General features: G+C 56.3%; 1 protein-coding gene across 2 annotated transcripts in view; it reads left to right on the top strand.

Annotated features, from left to right (window-relative positions):
* The first annotated feature begins 908 nt into the window (after positions 1 to 908).
* The window catches only part of ASIC4 (acid sensing (proton gated) ion channel family member 4), a 24,406-nt gene continuing 3,144 nt past the window's right edge, over positions 909 to 22,170 (top strand). Inside the window, exons 1-6 of one of the 2 annotated variants that reach the window (XM_011932184.1) lie at positions 915 to 2,045; positions 18,133 to 18,277; positions 18,376 to 18,503; positions 18,690 to 18,852; positions 19,263 to 19,319; positions 21,541 to 21,694. In XM_011932184.1, the coding sequence (XP_011787574.1) occupies positions 1,083 to 2,045; positions 18,133 to 18,277; positions 18,376 to 18,503; positions 18,690 to 18,852; positions 19,263 to 19,319; positions 21,541 to 21,694 (1,610 nt within the window). In that variant the 5' untranslated portion in view covers positions 915 to 1,082. Of the gene's footprint in view, positions 2,046 to 18,132; positions 18,278 to 18,375; positions 18,504 to 18,689; positions 18,853 to 19,262; positions 19,320 to 21,540; positions 21,695 to 22,170 lie in introns of both variants that reach the window. The other variant, XM_011932185.1, reaches the window with a different exon arrangement.

Raw genomic sequence — 22,170 nt, 5'->3', positions numbered from 1 at the left:
TCCTCCCCTGTGAGGGCACATGCTCTCACATGGGGCCCCAGGGCACAAGCACTGATTCTTGCCACCCCCACCCTGGGGGCAAGGATGCATCCCCTACTGGCCAGTCAACTGAGGCTCCCACCCCCGCCTATGATGACGGCCCGCATGGCTGTTCCCCTCCACAAGAACACAGCAGACCCGTTAGGGCTCTCCTGCCCCACTCTGCCAGGCATCCCTCAAACCCGTTTACTTAGGAGAGCATTTGCTCCCATTGACACGCAGCACATCTTCCTGCTCCCTTCTATGCTCCCACTGGGGCTCTTCCTCTCCCTTCATTGCATGCCCTGTCCCCCTACATATAGAGCACCCCCGAAACATACCTCCCCTTTGCTCCCTGGCTTGTTTACCCAACACCCCTCCCCTGAAGCCTGATTGTGGCAAACGATTTGGGGAACATTTGGGGAAGCAAAGTGGCCACAGATATGCAAGCTGGCCAGGGTTGTCTCTGTCCCAGACATATAAATGACTGAGATTGGGGTTGGGGGCAAAATGAGGGTGAGGGCAGCCAGCCTCCCAGAGGGGGCAGGGGCCGGTGGGTGTTGAAATCAGGAGCAAAGCTCCAGGGAAGCTGAGAATCTTGGAGTCACAGTTGTCCCCTGGTCTGTCTAGCCTGCCCTCCTTTGCCCCCCTCCCCTCCCTCATTCAAACAAGTGGCTCTCTCAAGGAGTTTCTGGAAGCTGCTGTGAGTTGGGTAGTGGGATCAGGTGGTGACTGGGTGCTGGAGTCAGGAGTCTCGGAGGCCAGGAGGTGGGGGGATAGAGTTGGCTGACCCTTCATGGGGTGTGGGCTAGGAAAGTGGCAAAGAATGAGCTGAGGACCCTGGGCATGGCACCCTTCCCTGGGTGGCCAGGGAGTGGGGAGATCTGGGGACCCAGTGAGCGGCTAGGGTGCAGCAGGAGTTTGGGGGATAGCCTCAGTCTCGGGATCCCTGTCCTGGGCTGGGGACTGCCCCCTCCCCTGGCCTGGCTCCTGACGCCCGTGCTGCCGGTGAAACGCTGTTGACATGTCCTGAATTATTAAGCACGGGGTGGGCTCCGGAGCACATGCTGAGTGGAGCGGCTGGGGCTGCGCGGCGTGGCGGAGCAGCGCTCGCTCCCTCGCTCACTCGCTCGCTCGCAGGGACACACGCAGGGGCTGACAGCTGTGCTGGTGCTGATAAGGGAAGCCACAAGGAGACGATCGAGGAGAGAGACAAGCGGCAGCAGAGGCAGCAGCGGCAGAGGCAGCACCAGGGCTGCGGAGCTGCTGGGAGTGGGAGTGACTCCCCCATCTCGGGTCCCCACCCTGTCCCTGTCCTCCTCCCGCTTGCCCTGAGTTTAGAAGAGCAGCCGCTGCCACTACCGCCACTCGGGAGGGCACCAGGGCTGCTGGCTAGGGAGGGACAGGGCAGGGAGGCTCTGGCCAGTCCCAGCAGCCGGGGACAGATGCCGATCGAGATTGTGTGCAAAATCAAATTTGCTGAGGAGGATGCGAAACCCAAGGAGAAGGAGGCAGGGGATGAGCAGAGCCTCCTCGGGGCTGCTCGGGGGGCAGCAGCCCCCCGGGACCTGGCCACCTTTGCCAGCACCAGCACCCTGCATGGACTGGGCCGGGCCTGTGGTCCAGGCCCCCACGGACTACGCAGAACCCTGTGGGCACTGGCCCTACTCACCTCGCTGGCTGCCTTCCTGTACCAGGCGGCTGGCCTGGCCCGGGGCTACCTGACCCGGCCTCACCTGGTGGCAATGGACCCCGCTGCCCCAGCCCCAGTGGCGGGCTTCCCGGCTGTCACCCTCTGCAATATCAACCGCTTCCGGCATTCGGCACTCAGCGATGCCGACATCTTCCACCTGGCCAATCTGACAGGGCTGCCCCCCAAAGACCGGGATGGGCACCGTGCCGCTGGCCTGCGCTACCCGGAGCCTGACATGGTAGACATCCTCAACCGCACTGGCCACCAGCTCGCCGACATGCTCAAGAGCTGCAACTTCAGTGGGCATCACTGCTCCGCCAGCAACTTCTCTGTGGTGAGTTCTGCCAGCTGGGCTGCCTGGCCTGGGGTGGCTGGAGGCTGGGGAGCGGGAAGGAGTGGTGGCAGTGGTGTGCAGGGGCATCCTCAACAGGGCTTCCCTTCCTTCCGCCACCAGAGGCTGGCCTTGTGTCTCTCCACGCCTGGCATCTCCCTCTGGTTTTCCAGCCATGCAGCAGTGGCCGCTCATACGGGCTTACCCTGGGGCGCCTGCTGCTACTCTTCTTGGTCTTGCTGCTGTTGCAGTGCCCAGGTCTGGGAGTTGGGGTGGGGGTTCCTGGGGTGGGCCCAGGTGTCCTGGAGCTGGCTGGCTTGCAGGGAAGGGACATACCATCCCAAGGCCAGACCAACTGACTCCTACTTTTCTCTTGCTCCCTTTTTCTTCCGAGGCTACTGGATTCTTCCCACCAAACGAAGGAGATGGGGAGGGGAGGTTTGGGGGGCTCCATCTAGGGAAGGACCCCAGGCGGCCTTCTGGGGAGCTGGCCTGGTGAGCAGGCTGCAGAGAGCCCGTCTTCAGGACACTAGGTGCCAGTGTCTCTTCTGGATCTCTGTGTCTCTCACATGCCCTCCTCACAGACTCCCTCACACATCCCTCTTTCATTCTGCCCTCCAGCCCTCCCGGGGGCCAGTCCCCCTCTGTCTCCTGTTATAGCGGCTCCCATGCCCAGATCTGGCTCTCACACTGGGAATCACTGGTTCACTCTTATGTGCATAACTCACCCTCATTGCTGCCCCAGCATGGGTGCGCGCACACACACACACACTGCTGGGGGACACAGTTTCCTGCACACTCCCTCGCTCACACACACTCACTGTCCCTGTCACTACACTCACATGCACACCTGCACACCTGCACACCCACACCCAGAGAGCTAGTCATCTCCCTTTCTAGCTCCCAGCTCTCGCTTAGCTGCCAAGCACAGGGTCCCACTGTGGATGCCATCCCTTCTCATGACACCCCCCCCACCATCTATCCCAACTGCTGCTCCCCATTTGGAGACTGCTGGCGCCATCTCTCTCCTATGTGTGAGTACAAACACACGCACCCTCTCCAGGAGAGGGGTGTGAGCTTGGGCTGCTCTCCCATGCACGCCTCCCACAGTCAGGTATGTGAGGGGGGTGGGAGTGTCTTGTATGCCGCCAGTCTGTCAGGGCTCCATTCACCCATAGTCACAGGGTATCTAGTATTCATGGTGCTCGAGATGCTTGTCCCCAGTCCACAGTTTGCTCCCATCGTTGTGTGTCTGTGTGCGTGTATGTTTCATCCTTGTTACCGCTGCCCAGTGCATATGCAAATATTTGGCGTCGACATGGTGCCTACTCCGGCCCAGCCTCCAGCAGCCAGCCCCAGTGATAGGGACCCCCACCAGGTTCTCACTCACCCGCTGCCTCAGGATCGCCAGGAAACATGCTCCAGCCAACAAGGTTCCTGGCCCCCACCATGTCTGCAGTGTCTGGGGCCTCCTGCCATTGGGCAGGGGAGTTAGGTAGAAACAGAGGGACAGGAGGGGGAGCATTGTGCAGGGAGAAGAGTCAGGGGTATTGGCCTGTTGTCCGGCTGTACACCCCCTCTTCTAGGGAAAATCACTGCTCCCCAAAGCCAGGGTTGGTAGAGTCCCCGAGGAGGAGGATATGGGGTATGGAGGGTGAGTGTGGCCTTTGGGATCCACAGGACTCTGCTGTCCTCGATCCTCACCACTCCGTACTGGGGGCTGGGCAGAGCTCAGGCTCAGCAGGTGCTGTTGGGGCAGAAATCAATGGGGTCTTTGTGTCCGTGAGCGGGAGCTGGGGGTGGGCAGGAAAGGGGAAGGGTGATGAGACCTCAGTGGGAGGAAAGGAGAGGAAGAGCTGGAGGGGGTGAGGAAGTAAGGGGAGGAAGGCAGAGGGTTCTGCTTGGTCTCCAGGCTAGGAGGCGGTGCCTGGAGGATACAGGAACAGGGATCCCCTGATCAAGGCTGGTGAGTCCCCGGAATCCTGGGGATGGCCCGGAGGAGTGTGGGTGGATTTCCCACAGGCCCTCTGGTGCCCTGGGGCTGGAGAGAGGAGGATGGTAGAAGTCTGTGGGCTGAGGTTCTGGCCCTGGGGCAGGACAGTGAGGGGTAGAGGGCATAGCAAGCACTGGGGGACAGGAATTCCCCTTTGGGATTTCCATTTCCCCTGTCTCCAGCCCAGCCTCCTACCCTTCTGCACACACTGCATCCCCCGTCTGCTGAGCGTGACTCTCTCTTGGGTCTGGCATTCAAGGGCTGAGTCTGCTGCAGATTCACCAGGGTCTGGAAATACAGGTTGGGCTGGGGGCCCATGATCCATGGCAGTGGGGAAGATGGGGTGTATTACAGGGAAAAGCTGGAGAAGGGGGAAGGAGATGAAGATATGGGGTCTCCAAAAAGGACATGAGGTCCATAATCAGCTCTGTGGTGAGGACCTGGAGTCAATGATGGGGATTTGGGGTCTATGGTGGGAAGATGGCTGTGTGAGCTGGTTGGTGGGGAGCCTGCCAGGATATGGGTGGTGAGATGGTCAGAGACAGGGACAGGCTTCACCAAGGGGCTGTTATGTGTTTTCTGTTGCTTTCCCTGTTTCCTCCTTCCCACTCCCCACTCTGCTGTGACCTTTCCTCCGGAATCCAAGTTAATAAATGTCACATTTTCCAGCCTATTTTTACTCCGGGTAATATGCCCTCCCCCAGTCCCCTCTGCTGCTGCTCTTGCTTCTGTTACCACTGCAATCGCTCTCCCCCCACGCTCCCTAATATCCCTTCATGCATTCCCAATCAGTCAGTCAATCAACATGGAGTTCTGCGTGCCTACTATGTGTTGGACTCCCTGCTCAGAGCTGTGGAGGACAGCAAAGATGGGAAGCCCTGTCCCCAGTCCCTGTCCTCAAGCAGCCTATAGTCTCATGGTAGAGTGGGGACAGGGATACTCAGAAGCTTAAGCAACCATGCAAGAGTTAATCAGCCATGCAAGTGGTGTCATAAGGTGCCAGGATCAATTGCCAGATGAGGTGCATGGGTAGTAAGAGGCTGAGTTCAGAGAGGGAGAGGCTATTCTGGGTGGAGGAGAGCTGGGAAGACCTAGGGGATGAGGCAGGCTGGGCACAGTTTGGAGAGGAGAAGAGGGGAGAGAGGAGAGGGCCCTGGGAGGCAGTGCTCTGCACCGTGGCTAGCTCCAGCTAGTTACCTCTGCTCCTCTCTTCTTCTCCCTCCCCTCCTCACTCAGTCTCATACCATCTCACTCCTACCCATTCTACCACCTGTATGTCCCCCACCCCCAGTCTTGTAGACAGCTCTCCCTTCCTCCCTGATTCCTGCCGCCATCTGCTACCCACACCCCCTTCCTCCAAGCCCCAGTTCTACCTTCCCCACTGCGGCCTGCTCTCAGCCTGCCCTCTTACTAAAAGGCAGAAATCACTCTTTCTCCCTAGGCTTCATTTCTTGAGCTGTAAAATGCAAGGGTGGCTCTAAAATTCAGCATCTCCTCTCACCTGGGGACCACCAGGATTCGAACCTCGGCTCTACCCATTTAGCTCTGTGGCCGTGGGGAAGCCAAAAAGCTTTTGTGAGCATCAGTTTGTGTATTCTTTAAATAGGATATTAGAACCTAAAAATTGGGGGTTGCTGTGAGGATTAAAGAGATGCTCCTAAAGAGCTTAGCACACTACCTGGCACACACATCGTATACACTGTGTAAGCGTCAGCTGTTATAAATGCCGCCACCCCAACTCCTGGCTATCTTTAACCTGACTGTTCTCAGCACCACCTACTGGTTTCCGACCTGTGTACTGGCATCTTCATTACTTTCCATTACCTAGTCGTCCCCCGGCTTTTGACCCTGTGGCCCATACCCTCCTCTGCCCTGTTCTAGCATTCCCATTCTATTCAGCCCTCCAAAATATGCACGCACGTGTGCATAGGTGCAGAAGTGTGCACACACTGTCTAGATCAGTGCTGGCCAATAGAACATTCTGTGGTGATGGACACGCTGTGCACCTGTGCTTGTACAACATGGTAGTCACTAGCCACATGTGGCCATTGAGCACTTGAAATGCAATTAGTGCAACAGAGAAAATTAATTTTTAATTCAAAGAGCCACACGTGGCTAGATGCTGCCGCGTTGGACAGCACAGCTCTGAATGGCCCTAGGAATGAGACTGTCTGGGTAGGGCAGGGCTGGGATTACCACAGAGTATAGGGGGGTAGCTGCCGGCTGTGATTAGAAGTCATGCCATCTACTCTGTGGGCTGCAATCTCAGATGGAGCTGAGGATAGGGTCTGTGTCTGGGGGCTGGGGGCAGTGGGGTGTCTGGAAACACTATGTGAGCAAAGGCGCCTTTCTTCCCAGGTGCAGGACGTGACCTTGGTCTTTTCCTTGTTACTGTCTGGAAATTTGAGGCTGGGGGAGGTGGAGAAGCCCTGTGGAGGCATGGGCAGGAGCTAGCCCCTCTCCTCAGGGTCCTCAAGGGTCCAGGCAGCCCCTGGAGGGCCAGGAGCCCGGGGCCCTGTGGGTGCCTCACTATCTCCATCCCCTCTGGGCTCTCCGGTCTCCCTCCCCCTCCCGACCCTCCTTCCCCACACGCTGGTGACTGCCGTGACTATTAATCACTCACCCTGTTCTCTTCCTCTCTACTAATCAGGCACAATTAGACAAGGCCTCTTCCAGCTGGGCAGTCCCCCTCCCTGCCCTCCTCTCTTCTCCCTGCCCCACCCAACCACCAGCCAGGACAGCTCTGAGGCACAGAACAGCATGAAAGCCCTCTCTCTCTCTCTCTGGCTGTCACAGGACCCAGTTTCGGGCTCCTCAGCATCCACTCCTTCTGTCCCAGCGACCTCCTTAGCCCCTTCTCTTCCCAGTGTGTGGTCAGGCCAATACTGACAGTCTCTGCCTTCCACCCCCTGCCCTTGGCCCTGGGAGGAGCTACTCCACACTCCATCCCAACTCCACACCTTTGCCACTGGGTTGGAGGTTCCAAGGGCTGCCCCTTGCCCCGTTGGCTGTGGAAGGGAGGGGGTGTCCACTGAGGTGGGTCCAAGCCTCTAATCTGCTGCACAGTTGTCCCTCTGACTCCCCCTGCCTGTCCAGCCCTCTCTTCCCCGTGGTCCCGGGTTCTCCTGAAGCATGAGCCTTAAGCACATTTATTTCAACATCTGGTTCAGGGCGGATGCTGCCCTCAGGAGCCAGGCAGGTCAGGTTGGGGTGGGGGGATACAGTAGGGAAGGGTGGGGTCTGAGGACAACTGAAGACCATTTAGTCTTGAAGGATGCAGCTGCTCCTCAGCCCCAGCTAACTTGCCCTGTGTGAGGAGCCCAGGATGGCTGGGTCTTCCAGTGTGTCAAAAGCAGCTTCAAATCATGATTATTTTAACAGAACAGTAACTGATTTAAAAAATACTGAGGGCTGCCAACCCCTCAGATTGCAGAACCAGGTGCACCCACCCTCCCCACCTTCCACCCCACACCAGCTGTGGCTCAGACCCTCCTGGAGGGGTGCGGTCAGCCTGTCTGTTTGGGCAGTGGAGTGGTTGGAAGGGATGTAAGTGGTGTGGTCCGGCAGAGAAGGGCAGGGACTGTTACTGTCTCAGAGGGCTGGTCTTCAAGGGCAGTGGGAGGACCGTGAGGGACATGCCCCACCCAGCCCCACTCAGCAGCCCCGTAGCCTCTTCATTAATCAGGAATCAGCCCTGAGCTGGGCTCATTATCAGCTCAGCTTCTCAGACACTGCCGGAAGATGCTGATTAGCGTTTGAAGAAATGGCCCCACGTCCTGTCCCCCTCTGATCCTCTCTCTGTCTCCCCTGCCCCCACTCCTTCCTGGACCCCCACCCCTGCCCTTCTGCTTCTTGGGAGGAATCTGCTCCCTCTTGTGGCTGGTGGCAGGGCTGCCTCTGCTAGGTCCAGGCAGGGGGCAGGAAGGATCAGGAATGGAGAGACAGGGACACCCAGGGAGCACTACAGGGAGCATTGGAATGTCAAGACCCAAGCTACTGAGTCCCTGAGTCAGTGGGTCCCATGGGGAGGTGGGAGGAAGTGAAAGTGGTGGAGCCTGAGGTGGTCCAGGAGACATGGACGGCCACTCTGGAGGAGGGAACAGAGGCCAGCCTCAGGCTGCTGAGTTATAAGTGTTCCCTGCCCTTCCAGGCTGGCCCTGCAGCCCACCTCCTTTGAGCACCTGGGAAGAGGAGGTGGGAACGGCCAGCACTGGGGGCAGGAGGGCCAAGGAGAGAAGATCTGCCACGTTTGTTTGTTTTTTGATTTTTTGCAAATCATGGTGGAGACTTAGGGTCTTCAGAAGGATGAGTGAGGGTGGGAAGGCAGGAGGAGGACAGAGGGGCAGAGACCCTGAGAGTGGAGATGGGAAGGTTCAGTGGTGTGTTTTCCAGGAAGAGATGGGCAGGGGCTGCACTTCTTTCCCTGGCTCCTAGCCTGGGGCTGGCAGCGCTGGAAATCCAACCCACCCCTCAGATGCTCACCATGCCCTTGGGACACCCGTGGGTGTTGGGTTGGAGGGGGAGCAGTTCCAGAGAGATAGGCACGGGCTGCAGCAGCCCAGGCGGCAGCGAGAGTTCAGAGAGGAGCCACGGGATGATTAAGGGGAAATGGAGGATTGATTTAGGAGGAAAGATTAAAGGAGCTAAATCCGTGGCGCTTGGCTCAGCGGTGACTAAGCGTGGACAGGATAATAGCTTACAAATGTGTGGAAGGTGTAAATACCAAACGGGGGGAGGGGAGGCGGCTCGGCGGGCCCAGGGGGCGAGGTGGGGGCTGGGCAGGCCCCCAGGAGAGCTGGGAACCCCTGGGCGACGGCCCGGTGGGGCCGGCCTCTCTCCAGTGGGGGCTCACAGGGGAAGGAAACGGGACGTTGGGGAGCCCCGGGTTCCCACAAGGGGTTCCGTTTCTGGCCGCAACCTCCCGGGCCTCGTGCTGATCTCCATGTCTCACTCCCGCCTGGCTGGGGATCTGAGGTCGCAGGTTCAAATCCCACCCGAGCACCCGAGTCCTTCAGTGCCCCTCGACCCCGGGCCTTTCGGCTGCTTCAGGCCAGCCAGTCAGGCCCAGCTCCGCATCCATCTCCTTGGGACCCCGGCCCCTGTCGCCCCCTCTCCGGCCGCGGCGGGGGCGGGCGGCGGTGTCTCCCTCCGCCGTGGAAGCCTCTGGCGCTGCTGTGTGCGGAGGTCACTTTGCTGAGGAGCCGGGAGCCGGGGGAATGCAAATGAGGCAGACCCAGGGAGGAGAGCGGAGGAGCCCAGAGGAGATGGGAGGGAGGGCGCTCGGGCGCCGTGATGGATGCCTGCCCCGCGGGAGGGAGTGGGGGGGGGCGGCCCTCTGGGTGCGGGTGGGCCAGGCCTGGGCGGCCAGACTGTGTGTGCGGGAGAGGGCGAGGGGCCAGGGCTCCTGGCGGGCGCACACCCACCCACCCACCGTCCCCGCCGCCTCCTTCTGTCTTGTCTCCTGAACTCCCGCCTGGTTGTGGGTGTGTGCTCCAATGTGTAAGCAAAACTCTTGACGAGGAACTTTGCATCGAGGGGCGGGAATGTCAGGGAAGGACTTAGTTACCAATTCACCAATTAAAAATTGACTTTCTAGGGTGTAAGGCCTAAGCGGTCGCTGCCCGGGGAACGGTTTTGACTGTTAACCTGGGTCCCGGAAGCCTTCATCCTCCCGTTCTCCTCTCCCGTGGAAGCGCGGCGCCCGCCGGGGACCACAGCCTTCTTCCACGGCCCCAGCCCTCCCTGGCTCCTAGGGCTCCCCTGTCCCTTCCACCACAGCTCACACATTTGCATTCCAACAAACACCGCGGCCGTTGCCTCCTAGATCCACCGTAGGGAGGAAGCGGCCCTGAAAAGCTCATGGGTGGCGGTGGAGGAGGGGAGGTGGGGGGCCCCTGTATGCACGTGTAGAACCAGGCCTGCTGAGGGCGGCTGTGTATTCCTCTTTCTTGAGTGTGGCATGGTCTGATGCCCCTCCTGGGTGAACCAGGTGGCTTATTCAGAGAAGTTTTTTCCTGACCCTGCCAGCCAAATTGAGCTCCTGTTCCACCTTGGTGGCCTTGGCTAGGTCACTCCATCACAACAAGGAGCACAACAAGGATCATAACTAGTAATAATTTATCCATTTGTGTGACTGGTGGATTTGTGAACATGCTTGGTGCAGTTCACAGTGTTTATGTTGTAAGTGCCCCATAAGCACTTTTTTTTTTCTTTTTTTTTTTTTCGGGATAGGGTCACGCTCTGTTGCCCAGGCTGGAGTGCAGTGGTGCCATCACGGGGGCTCCCTGCAGCCTCAACCTCCTGGGCTCAAGAGATCCTCCCACCTCAGCCTCCTGAGTATCTGGGACTACATGTGTGAGCCACCATGCCTGGCTAATTTATTATTATTTGTAGAGATGAGGTCTTGCTATGCTGCCTAGGTTGGTCTCAAATTCTTGGGCTCAATCGATCCTCCCATCTTGGCCTCCTAAAGTGCCGGGATTACAAGTGTGAGCCACCGTGCCTGGCCCGTAAGTACTCTGAATGAATGAATGTCTCTGCGGCCAGACAGCAAACTCCTTGAGGGTAGAGGCTGTCTGTTTTGTTCTCTGTTGTATGTCCAGCGCAAAGCACAGTGCCTGACCCTGTTGAGCACAGGCTCAATGAATAGTGTTGGACAAAGTAAGTGTTGTTTGAACACTCACCAGTTCTTGAGCGCCTACTGTTTGTAGGTACTGTGTGCCAGGTGTATGTCACACGGTGGCTATGAGTGGACTCCAGGCCCAGACTGCCTGCCCTGTCAGTTTCCTTATCCTCTCTGTACCTCCGTAACCCTGTCTGTAAAATGAAAACCATAGGACTACCGCCAGTATAGGAGTTTTGTGAGGATTAAGGGGTTAATCTATATAAAGTACTTAGACCTGTGCCTGGCACAGAGGTAAGTACTAAGTAAATGTTAGTGGTTGCTATGATTTACGTGCATTCTGTCTTTCCTCATAACACCTCTGAAGGGTGCCTGTGGTTATTCCCATTTTACAGATGAAAAATGGAGGATCGGAGAGGTTAATCGATTGAATCTGAATCCCACAGACTTAACTAAGGGTAAGGCCTGGATGTAAACTAGTTTGGGCTTTCCATCTGGTAGGAGAGGCATATCTCAGAGCCTGGGGATTTTGCTGTGACAGAGCTCCATCCTCTAAGCCACTCCCAAATTGCAGAGGGAGCCTGCAAGGTGCTTGATGCCCTGTGAGGATGTACCCAGTGGGGATCCAAGATGAAAATGACTGCACCATCCTGGCAGGAAGCTCCATTCCCCAAAGGGCCTCACTCCTCCCTTGAGCATCTGCCAGGAATCACTGGATTGATCTCTAATCCACTCATCTAACTTTAGGAGGAGGAATTACCATTCCCCTTCTACAGATGAGCAAACCGAGGCTCAGAGAGGTTCAATCACACATCGAGGTTGTTTGTCCAAAGTTGGTGGGAGAGGCTGGATTTGAACCCTGTTCTGTCAGGCTACAAAATATATGCCCCTTTCCCCATGTTATGAGCCTTCTGTGTATCCATTTCTAGCACCACATAGTGATCAGTCTCTGCCCTAGCTTGGTTCATGCTGGTCTCTACAAAACCCTTATTACTGGTATATGTATGTGACTGCACTTTGCAAATGCCTTTTACATACTTCCACTCTTTTGAGATGTACAACTAATCTGTGAAATAAGCAGGGATTTCTGTCTCTGCTTGACACATGAAGAAACTGAGGCCCAGAGAAGTTGATAAATCACTTTACTAACCTAAGTCACACAGGCTGTCAGTGGTGGAACCGGGGCTGAAATCAGGGCCTGCTGACTCCCAGGGAGGTGATGTTGGCCTGTGAACCTGGGGTCCACTTCTGAATCTGCCCCTGTTTTCTGCATGCATGCCCTTGGATCTGAACCTTGCCATCTCTAGGCTTGTTTCTGCCTGTGTACAATGAGTGATTGGACTGAGTGACCTCGAAGTACTGAGTGATCTGAGCAGTGCAGACACCCTAGGCATTTTGGTTGGTGCCATCTTCCTTCCTCTGCCCCTGGAAAGGATAGGAAAAGAAGAGGCTTTGAACCTGGATACTGTGCCACCCCTGAATAAAGCCAGGCCCCTGGGAGCTGTTCCATCCCAGGGTTCTGGTCACAGTCCAGAGCAGATGAAGACGCACCCCCTTCCACTAGCCCACTCTGGACCTAGGGGCAGAAGAGTTCATTCTAGGAGTGCCTAAGTGAGAGGCATGGGGTGGACCCCATCAAGGGGAGAGCTGATAGAATTTGGGGGAAGGGACACCATGGAAGAATGTCGGGGGGTAGGTGCCGGGACCAGAGGCAGGATGCCCAGAAGGCAGTGGAGATAAAGCCCAGGCCGAAGATTAGCTCTGGGATTAGCCTGGCCTCGGCAGCTCCTGGCTGCTTCTTATCTCCTGGAGGCCCAGGGCCCTCTCCCCGCCACAGCTCTGAGCCCTGGCCCTGCTAATTGCCTGTTAACCCTGTGGGCTCTGCAAGGGAGGGAGGATGCGAGCGAGCAAGCCAGCCAGGGAGAGTTTTCTGGAGAAATGGAAGCTGTGAATGGATGGAGCTCCGAGGGTTGAGAGAAGCCACCGCTGTCAGGAGGAGCAAGCTCTGGACAGCTCTCTCCCAACCCCTCATCACTGTCTCAGGCAGATCCTAAGAGAGGGGGGCCAGGGAGAAGGAGGCGGAGGGCACCTGGAGAGGGGTTCCTGATGTGTTGGGTCAGGGTAGGGAGCCTCAGGCCCAGGGAAAAGTCTAGTAGGAAGACAAGAGGCTAAGACTGTACAGCCAGACTAAGGGATGGATAGAGAAGAAGCAAATAGGATACAGAATGCAGTAGGCAAGGGACAAAAAGGCCAGGGGCATCCAGGCCAATGGGAGAGAAAGAGGCCAAGGGGAGGGGACAGGTCAACAGAGGGCAGGAGCAGAGAAACAGAGTCCGAGTGGATAACAAATCAGAGGCAGGGACAGACAGGCCAGGCGGATAGGGAAGGACTTGAGAGACAGACTGAGATCAGGAAACAGAGGCTAGCGAGGCAGACAGACCAAGGCTGGGGTTCAGGCCAGCACTAAAGGGGAGGTGATCAGAGAAGGACAGGCAGGGGCTGGCCAGAAGGAAGGTGGGGGAGGGGACCTGAGGGTCTGTGTGCAGCACAGACGTAGTCCTGTCTAGGAGCTGTCAGCCAAGGCCGAGGGGCTTTGGGGGGCCACATGCACCTGCTGGGGCTAGCGGCGTGTGCCTGGAGCTAAGGCAGAGAGACAAGGAAGGCCAGACCAAAGGAGGAGGTGGGGGTCTGAGATGGGGACAGGCCCCAGAGACTGAGAGCTGGTGATCTGGAGATAGCCCCTCTGCCATCAGGACACTCCCTGGCCCACAACCTTCCCCTTTCTGTGACTGGACCCTGGACTCTCAACTCCTTTCCATACCGTGCCCCCCCTTCCTGGGCCAGTCCATGGGGAGGGAGCAGTGGACAACCTGTGGGACCTTGTGGCAGAGCTGCCGTGCCGTCTCCATGGAAGAAGCTGTGGGCTGTGCTGCCACCAGAGGTCTGCCACTTAGAAGCTGATGGCTCCACCCGCCCCTGCCTGCCTGGCCCAGGGACTGTCTCCTGGGCAACACTGTGCTCTGACCAGCAGTCAGGACTGACCCAGGCTGTGCAAGTGTCCTCCTCCTGCCAGTCTGGCCGGTCTGTTCCCTGCAGAGTATCCCTGAGACCCAGAAAACTTCCACCCATCTCCCTTTGTCACCCTGACTCTGCACAGCCACCTTGAGGGTTTGTGTGCCAAGGAACCACCACCCTCGCCAGCTGGGCATTCATTCTGCCCTGTGTGGGGTGGGCTCAGTGCCATGTAGCATGTGTCTGTGTGTGTCTGTTGTAGGTACCAGGTAGGGACGCTGCCCCAGCCCCTCCGAGAGTCAGGAGCCTCCAAGAGTCATTCATTCACTGAACACCCACCAGGTGTTCTATAAGCACCTACTGTGCTTTGACACGGGCTTCAGTTCTGTATGAATCTTGGCTGTCATTTACTTGCTGTGTGCCCTTAGCCAAGTCACTTTCCTTCTCTGAGCTTCCAGTACCTAATCATTAAATGAGGACAACAATACTTAGCTCATATGGGTTTCTTGGAGACTCAAAGGAAAAAATAGATCAAAAGCACCTATCACAGGACTTGGTACAAAGTGGGGATGTTTGATAGTGTTTGCTTTCCTTCCTCCCATCTCACACCTCCTTCTGCAAATCTCGCTGGGCTCTGGGGATGCCAAGAGGGAAACAGGACTCCTGGTCACATGGAGTTCATGGTCCCATGGGTAAGGCTGAGCTTCAGAGAGACCATAATGGTGCCTGACAGTCAGCGCTCCGCCGAGGTGGTGCTGAATGCTGAGGGACACGAGTGAGGTACTCATAACATGGGTACTCCACGTCGACCATGCCTTCTTTAGCCTTTCAACTGAAGCATATGTGCAAAACTGGCTGTGTCAGCAAGAGCTGATTCCAGCATCTTCTTGGTTTGAATTAGGAAGAGGTTGAATACTTTCAGATTTCTACAAATACTAATATATGCCTCCCATCTGCCTTTTCCACACCACCAGGAACCAGGAATTTTTTTTTCTTTTTTTCTTTTTTTTTTGAGACAGAGTCTCGCTTTGTCGTCCAGGCTGGAGTACAGTGGTGCAATCTCAGCCATTTGCGATTCTCCTACCTCAGCCTCCTGAGTAGCTGGGACTACAGGCGCCCGCCACCACACCCAGCTAATTTTTGTATTTTTAGTAGAGATGGGAGTTTCACCATATGGCCAGGCTAGTCTCAAACTCCTGACCTTGTGATCCACCCGCCTCGGCCTCCCAAAGTGTTGGGATTACAGGCATGAGCCCCAGGGCCTGGACTTTTTTTTTTTTTGAGATGGAGTCTTGCTCTGTTGCCCAGGCTAGAGTACAGTATGATCTCAGCTCACTGCAACCTCCGCCTCCTGGGTTCAAGCGATTCTCTTACCTCAGCCTCCCGAGTAGCTGGGATTACAGGTGCCCACCACGACACCCAGCTAACTTTTGTGTTTTTAGGAGAGATGTGGTTTCACCATGTTGGTCAGGCTGATCTTGAACCCCTGACCTCAAGTGATCTGCCCTCCTTGGTCTCCCAAAGTGCTGGGATTACAGGTGTGAGCCACTGCACCTGGATGGGACAGAGGAATCTTGCACCCAGCCCACTTCAGGGTTCCTCCACCTCCAGTGACTTGTGATAAGAGCACAGGTCTAGAGTTGGGCTGTCTTGCTGGGTTCTCCCCCTTCATCTAGTGCCTTTCTATTCACAGTGTGGTCCATGGACTTTCAGCCTCGTCCAACCCCCTCCCCACATCTGTTCTATCAGAATCTGCACTTTAAAAAGATCCCCCTGATTCATGTGCACAATAGCGTTTGAGAAGCCCTGAGCTTGAACATCTGGGGAAACCAGCTGAATTCTCTGAGCCTCCATTTCTTTCTCTGTAGAATGGGGAGATAATAATACCCACCTCACAGGGTAGTTGTGAGGATTCATCCAGATAGACCATGTGAAGCGTTTAGCACAGCGCATGGGGCATACTGAGCGCTCCTGAGCTGTCCGTGACACCCACTCCTGCCCCACAGATGGACACATAACAGGGAGGAGGGCAGGGGTGATACCAATGGGGTCAAGAACTTGAACCTGGAAGCTGGTAAAGGTGTGTGTGGGGTGTTAGGAAAAGAGAAGACTCGGGGGACAGGTGAGGAATTGAAGGGAAGCCGATATGGAGAAGAAAGGGTGAGGAAGGTCAAGAGGAACGGTGCAGAAGCGAAAGGGGAATGGGAGAAGAGAAGAGGACCAGCCTGGAGCCCATTCCTGTTTCATCTACCTGGATGGGGCTGGGGCAGGAGCTGGGTCCTGAGGTAGGGTAGGCTTGGGGTGGGGGTACAAGCAATGGTTTCCAGGAGCAGCTGGAGCCTTGCCCCCGGCCCCTGGATGAGAGGAACCTCTCCTTCTTCCCAGCTGTGTGACTTTGGATGTCACTTCACTTCTCTGAGCTGTGATGTCCTCATCTGCAGTAGTCGGGATAACTACACCTAGCTGGTACTGAGGGGATGTGGGCAGCGGTAGACGGCACCATGTTCTGTAAACTCAGGGTGCTTTGTTTGTGGTGCACACGTTTTTGTTTCGGGAACGGGAGGCAGGGTGGTTGAGTGGTAGAAGAACTGTGGGAGAGGGAAGGATCAGGGCTGCAGCTCCCAGAGCACCGCAGCAGGGTGGTCTACTTCTCAGGGATGGGGACCCCGAGGAGGTCTCGGGAGGACTCTCAGTTGGTTCGCTGCTCTCCACCCGGCGCCTCTCCCTTCTGCACTCCCCCTGTGAAACCAGGCATTCAGGATCTCTGTGTCCTTCCACACTGCTTCCTGCTCTTTCTCCCAGCTTTTACCAGTGGGGAATGTTCCCAAGGAGAGGGGAGGGGGAGCGGGAGAGAGTGATTGAGTGCGCCGACCCCTTGCCCCCAGGGAAGGTGCTGCCTGTGATGGGTTTGACCCAGGGGCTCGGCTCTGTTGGGGAAGCCTGGCAGGGGGGAACTAGAACCCGCCTCTCCCTCAGCCTCTTCTCCACCCCTGCCGCTGCGCAGCTCCTGGCGGCAGCTAAATCCCCAGCAGGAGCCTGGGCTTCCATCTCCGGGGCGCCAGCGCCATCTGCTGTCCATGAAGGAGAACTCTCCGCAGAGGAAAAGGGAGCCTGGCTTCTCTGCTGCAGAGACAGCTTATTAAGTGTCCCTTGTGCCCCGCACTGGGCCGGAGGCTGGGGACACCAGACAGTCTCACTGCTTCTGTGCAGCATACACGCTCATTGAGGGAGATGGACAATGGACAGGAGACAAGTAGATGAACAAGATCATCTCAGGTCTTGATAAGTACTTTGGGCAAACCAACAGACATGTGGAAGCAAGGACGGTGACACTGAACGTGTCTGTGTGATGTATGAGTGTGACATGCTGAGGCTTCAGCAATGGGCAGCTAGCCATACCAAGAGTGTGTGTGCAGTGGCATTCCAGGAGAGGGGACAACAACAACAAAAGCCTGAGGAGGAAAGGAGTCCAGGTGTCTGAACTTGTCAGATATGGGGGAGGTGGTGGAAAGGCAGACAAGGGCCACATCACATGGGCACTTTTGGGTTAGGGAAGGAGCGTGACTTCGTTATGTGGGAAATGGGAAGCTATTGTTGGGTAAGTCAGTGAGTGGTTTCATTGGATTTGAGCACTGGGCACTGGGCACCATAGCTTCCAGTAGGGAGGTGCAAGGGTGGACCAAGGTGGGAGACCAGTTAGAAGGAGATGGCAAAATGGGGGTTGCTGGAGAAGGAAGGAAAGTGGATGGATTCTAAATATATTTCAGAAGTGGCCTGGAGGCTGGATGCGATGGCTTATGCTTGTAATTCCAGCACTTTGGGAAGCCAAAAGCAGAAGGACTGCTTGGGCCCAAGAGTTCAAGACCAGCCTGGGCAACATGGCAAGACCCTGTCTCTACAAACAAAAACAAAAACAAAAAAAACTTAGCTAGGCTTGGTGGCATATCCTTGCAATCCCAGCTGCTTGTCAGGCTGAAGCAGGAGGACAGCTTGAGCCTGGAAGGTTGAGGCTGCTGTGAGCCGAGATCGTGCCACTGTATACCAGCCTGGGCAACAGAGCAAGACCATATCTAAAAAAGAAAAAAAAAAAAGAAAGAAAAAAAAGAAAGAAAAAGAAGCAGGGATGATGGAAGGGGAGATTTTAGAAATTCCGACTTGAGAAACTGGATGGATATAGTGGGGTGGTTTACTAGGGAGGAGGAGGATGGTGTGGGGCAGGCAGCGTTTGGGAAGGTGTTGATGTGCTGATATGTTAAGTTGGAGATGCCTTTTAATCATCTAAGGGAGGCCATCGGTGGAAAAGTTGGCGCTCATTGGAGAGACTGGGCTGTACATTGCTTGCTAGGATATGGGACTGGAGTGTCCAAGCAGATCTGGTGGCCCTCGGCAGGGAGCAGGGAACTTCGGAGTTGCCTTGGCCACTCCTTTCATCTCCCCTCCTGCTCTCTCACCCCACCTCCCAGGTCTATACTCGCTATGGGAAGTGTTACACCTTCAACGCGGACCCGCGGAGCTCGCTGCCCAGCCGGGCAGGGGGCATGGGCAGTGGCCTGGAGATCATGCTGGACATCCAGCAGGAGGAGTACCTGCCCATCTGGAGGGAGACAAGTACGCAGGCCGGAAAGGGACAAGGGCCATCTTGGGGACTGGGGCCTGGGCCCTCTGCCTGGGATGGGTTTCCAAAGGTCCCCATCTCTGCTGTGCAGATGAGACGTCGTTTGAGGCAGGTATTCGGGTGCAGATCCACAGCCAGGAGGAGCCGCCCTACATCCACCAGCTGGGGTTCGGGGTGTCCCCAGGCTTCCAGACCTTTGTGTCCTGCCAGGAACAGCGGGTGAGCACCTCCTGCCAGGCCCTGGATTGGGCACAGGGCTCACCTTTGGGCTCAGAGGGGATGCAGAGCAAACCTGCCCTTTAGAAGTTCACAGCCTGCCAGCTGTGTTGACTTTGCTGGGGCTGTGGGCACTGGAGGACCAGGTGGGATTCCTGAGCATGACCTCATCATACCGCACCTCTGCAGCTGACCTACCTGCCCCAGCCCTGGGGCAACTGCCGCGCGGAGAGTGAGCTCAGGGAGCCTGAGCTTCAGGGCTACTCGGCCTACAGTGTGTCTGCCTGCCGGCTGCGCTGTGAAAAGGAGGCTGTGCTTCAGCGCTGCCACTGCCGGATGGTGCACATGCCAGGTGGGCATCCCACCCCTAGCCAGCCCTCCATGCCACCCTGCTGGGCTCCAGAGCCTCCTGGGGCAAGGCACTGCTCATGTGCACAGGCAGGCGCATGTATACAACATGTGTGTGTGTCTGTACCCGTGTGAGTGTGCATGTGCGTGTTTGGGACTTTTAAACATGGTTTCACGTATGCCTGTGGGAACGCTGGCATGCAGATGCCTGTGTGCATGTTATATGCATTTGTGTACGTGTATGCTCGTTTATATCCATGGTTGCATATTTGTGGGGGTTGTGTGTGTGGTGTTCAAGCACATTTATGCAAATGTGTGCATATGTGTGTGCATGCATGTATGTGCTTACATTTGGGCGTGTGGGGGACAGGGGAAGTGATCGTAGATTCTAGGAATAATCTTCTTTCCTTTCAGGCAATGAGACCATCTGCCCACCAAATATCTACATCGAGTGTGCCGACCACACACTGGGTCCGTGCTGCCTACCCTTCCCTACCTCTCCATCAGCCTCTTCATGTCTCTGTCCACTCTTCTCCTCACTGTCTTGGCTCCTCCCCTCCCAATCTCTTCCTGGAGGGTTCTTCCTGGGGGTTGAGCCTTAGCCCATACTTCAGTGGGGTCGGGGAGAGGTCTGCAGACCTCTGCAGGTACAGACACTCGGGTAAGTGGAGGCAGCAGGGTGGGGGGCGTTGCAGAGAAGCCAGGACTGGGAGTGAAGGGCTGGGCTTCTCATCTTGGTTCAACCAATGAGCTCACCCACTTTGAGAAAGTGAAATGACTTCTCTCTTGGTCTCAGGAAAAATGCATTGCTGGCTATCGGTGTGGGTAAGGCAAACCCCATCTGTCCACAGATCTTGCCTGATCTGCAGTTCATCCATCTATCCATCCATTCATCGATTCGTGCATTTTCCAGACCTTTACAGCCTGTGCTGGGTACTGGAGGTGAGAGTGGGGGCAACAGCCCTTCCCTTGGAGAGCTTACAGCTCGGCAGGGCTGTGGGCAGCCATTCCCACACAGCCCGTCAACTCCTGGAGAGGGGAGCCTCGGGTGTGTGGCAAGGCCCCAAGGAGGGGTGTGCAGCCCTAGCCTGGGAAGGTAGGGAGGATTCCTAGAGGAAGGGACACATTAGCTGAGGCTTGATGGCTGTATAAGAGCCAGGTGCAAAGGGGGACATACACTAAAGACCTGTGGCCAGAAAGAGCATGCTGTGTCCAGGGCACTGAAAGATCTGTGTGGCTACAGGGCAGAGAACAGGGGAGGGAGTGGAAAGAGTGGAGGAGGGAGGCCAGGCACAGTGGCTTACACCTGTAGACCCAGCACTTTGGGAGGCCAGGCTGTGTGGATCACTCGAGCCCAGTAGTTCGAGACCAGCCTGGGTAACATGGTGAGACCCTGTCTCTGCAAAAAATAAAAAAGTGAACTGGGTGTGGTGGTGCATATCTATAGTCCCACCTATTTGGGAGGCTGAGGCGAGAGGATAGGCTCAAGCCTGGGAGGTCCAGGCTGCAGTGAGCTGGTATCACACCACTGCACTCTAATCTGAGCTATGGAATTACCCTGTCTCAAAAAAAAAAAAAAAAAAAAAAGGGAGGCTCTAGGAAGCCCACAAAGGCCTCTGGCAAGGCAGGAATGCCAGGTGAGTCCAGTGAGATGTGGACAATGGGTAGGAGGGGAGGAGACTCAAAGTCAGGGACTGGCCAAGCTGGCTGCAATAATCCAGACACCTGGGGCCTTGGGGCTGGGTTTGAGACACTGGGCAGCCAGACACACATCCAGCCCTTCTCTGTCCCCCACACCACCTGCATCTGTCACAGGGGTGATTGGAGGTGTTTAGTGAAGGAACAGATGTGTGATCAGGAATAAAGAACCTGCAAGGCACAGCGGGAGACCACAGAGCTGGTAACATGGGGAGCCTTCATCCCCACCAGGCCTGCAGGAGGAGAGACCTGTGGCTGTCCAAGAGGGCTGACTGACAGCAGCATGGCTGGAGGAGCAGCACAGCCTCTGCCACCTACGGCCTGGCAGTGAGGAAGCCAGGCGGCGGGAGAAATACCCTGGCATCTCTTCCCTCTCACCTTCTGTTTCTGCCAGGGCCTCCTGTTGGCCAAACTCAACCCAAAACCAGAGGACAAGGGAGTTGAGGTGATGCATTTGGCAGAGATCAGCCTCGTAGGGTGCAGAGCAAGGTGGAAGAGTGGAGAGTGGAACTGAAGGGGCAGGCAGAGAAAGCCCAGTGCATTGAGCCTGGGAAGTTTGTTGGTCCATTTGTTCTTCTGTTTGCCCATCCATCGATCTGGTCATCTGCCATCCATCCATCCATCTATCCACCCACCCATCCATGCATCCCAGCATCCTCTCCACACCTCCTTGTGTGTCTGAGGCCTTACATAGTTGATCAGCTCTGGTGGATGGGCTCTGTTCTCCCTCTGGGCCATGAGGATCCCCCCAGTCCCAGGGGTTGGGAGGGTGCTGGGGGATTCTGCTTACACCTGCTCTCTGGAGCAGTCTGAAGCTGGTTCAGGCAGGGACCTGCAGCCAGTCCCCTCTAGGAAGCACCGGAGCTGGCCAGTAAAGGCCCTTGGTGTGGGTGTGTCTGCCTCAGGACAGCCCCCTGGCCTCCTCTTTGCAGCTGGTGGGCCACTGGACCACCCTTCTCCAACTCCCATTGTAGCTGCTGCCTCTGTGTTGCAGATTCCCTGGGTGGGGGCCCCGAGGGCCCGTGCTTCTGCCCCACCCCCTGCAACCTGACGCGCTACGGGAAAGAGATCTCCATGGTCAGGATCCCCAACAGGGGCTCAGCCCGGTACCTGGCAAGGAAGTACAACCGCAATGAGACCTACATACGGTATGTGTGTCTGTGGGGGGTGGCTGTGTGACTGTGTGTGTGTGTACGTGTGTGTGAGCATGTGTGTATGTGTTTGTGTGTATGTGGGTGTGTATGTGTATGGGGTGTATGTGGGTGTGTACGTGTGTGTGCATGCATGTTTGTGTGTATCTGTGTGGGGCGTGTGTGTGTTTCCTGTGGGTGTGTATGTGAGTGTATGTGTATGTGAATGTGTGGTGTGTGTGTACATGCACACTTTGTGTGTATCTGTGAATGGGTATGTGTGTGAGAGAATGTGCGTCTGTGTGTGTGTGTGTGTGGTGGAGGCTGCCCTCAATAGGTGCTGGGCATGATGGAGGTGGGGAGCAGGCCGCATCTCTATGATGAGTCTTCTGCTAGGAATGCCTTTCATAGCCCTTTACTACTACTACTACTACTACTACTACTACTACTACTACTACTACTACTACTACTACTACTTCTTCTTCTTCTTTTTT

Source organism: Colobus angolensis, unplaced genomic scaffold (assembly GCF_000951035.1).
Source record: "Colobus angolensis palliatus isolate OR3802 unplaced genomic scaffold, Cang.pa_1.0 Scaffold95, whole genome shotgun sequence".
NCBI classification, from domain to species: domain Eukaryota; kingdom Metazoa; phylum Chordata; class Mammalia; order Primates; family Cercopithecidae; genus Colobus; species Colobus angolensis.
The sequence above is the reverse complement of the archived record's forward strand: the minus strand, read 5'-3'. Positions and strand labels throughout refer to the sequence as shown.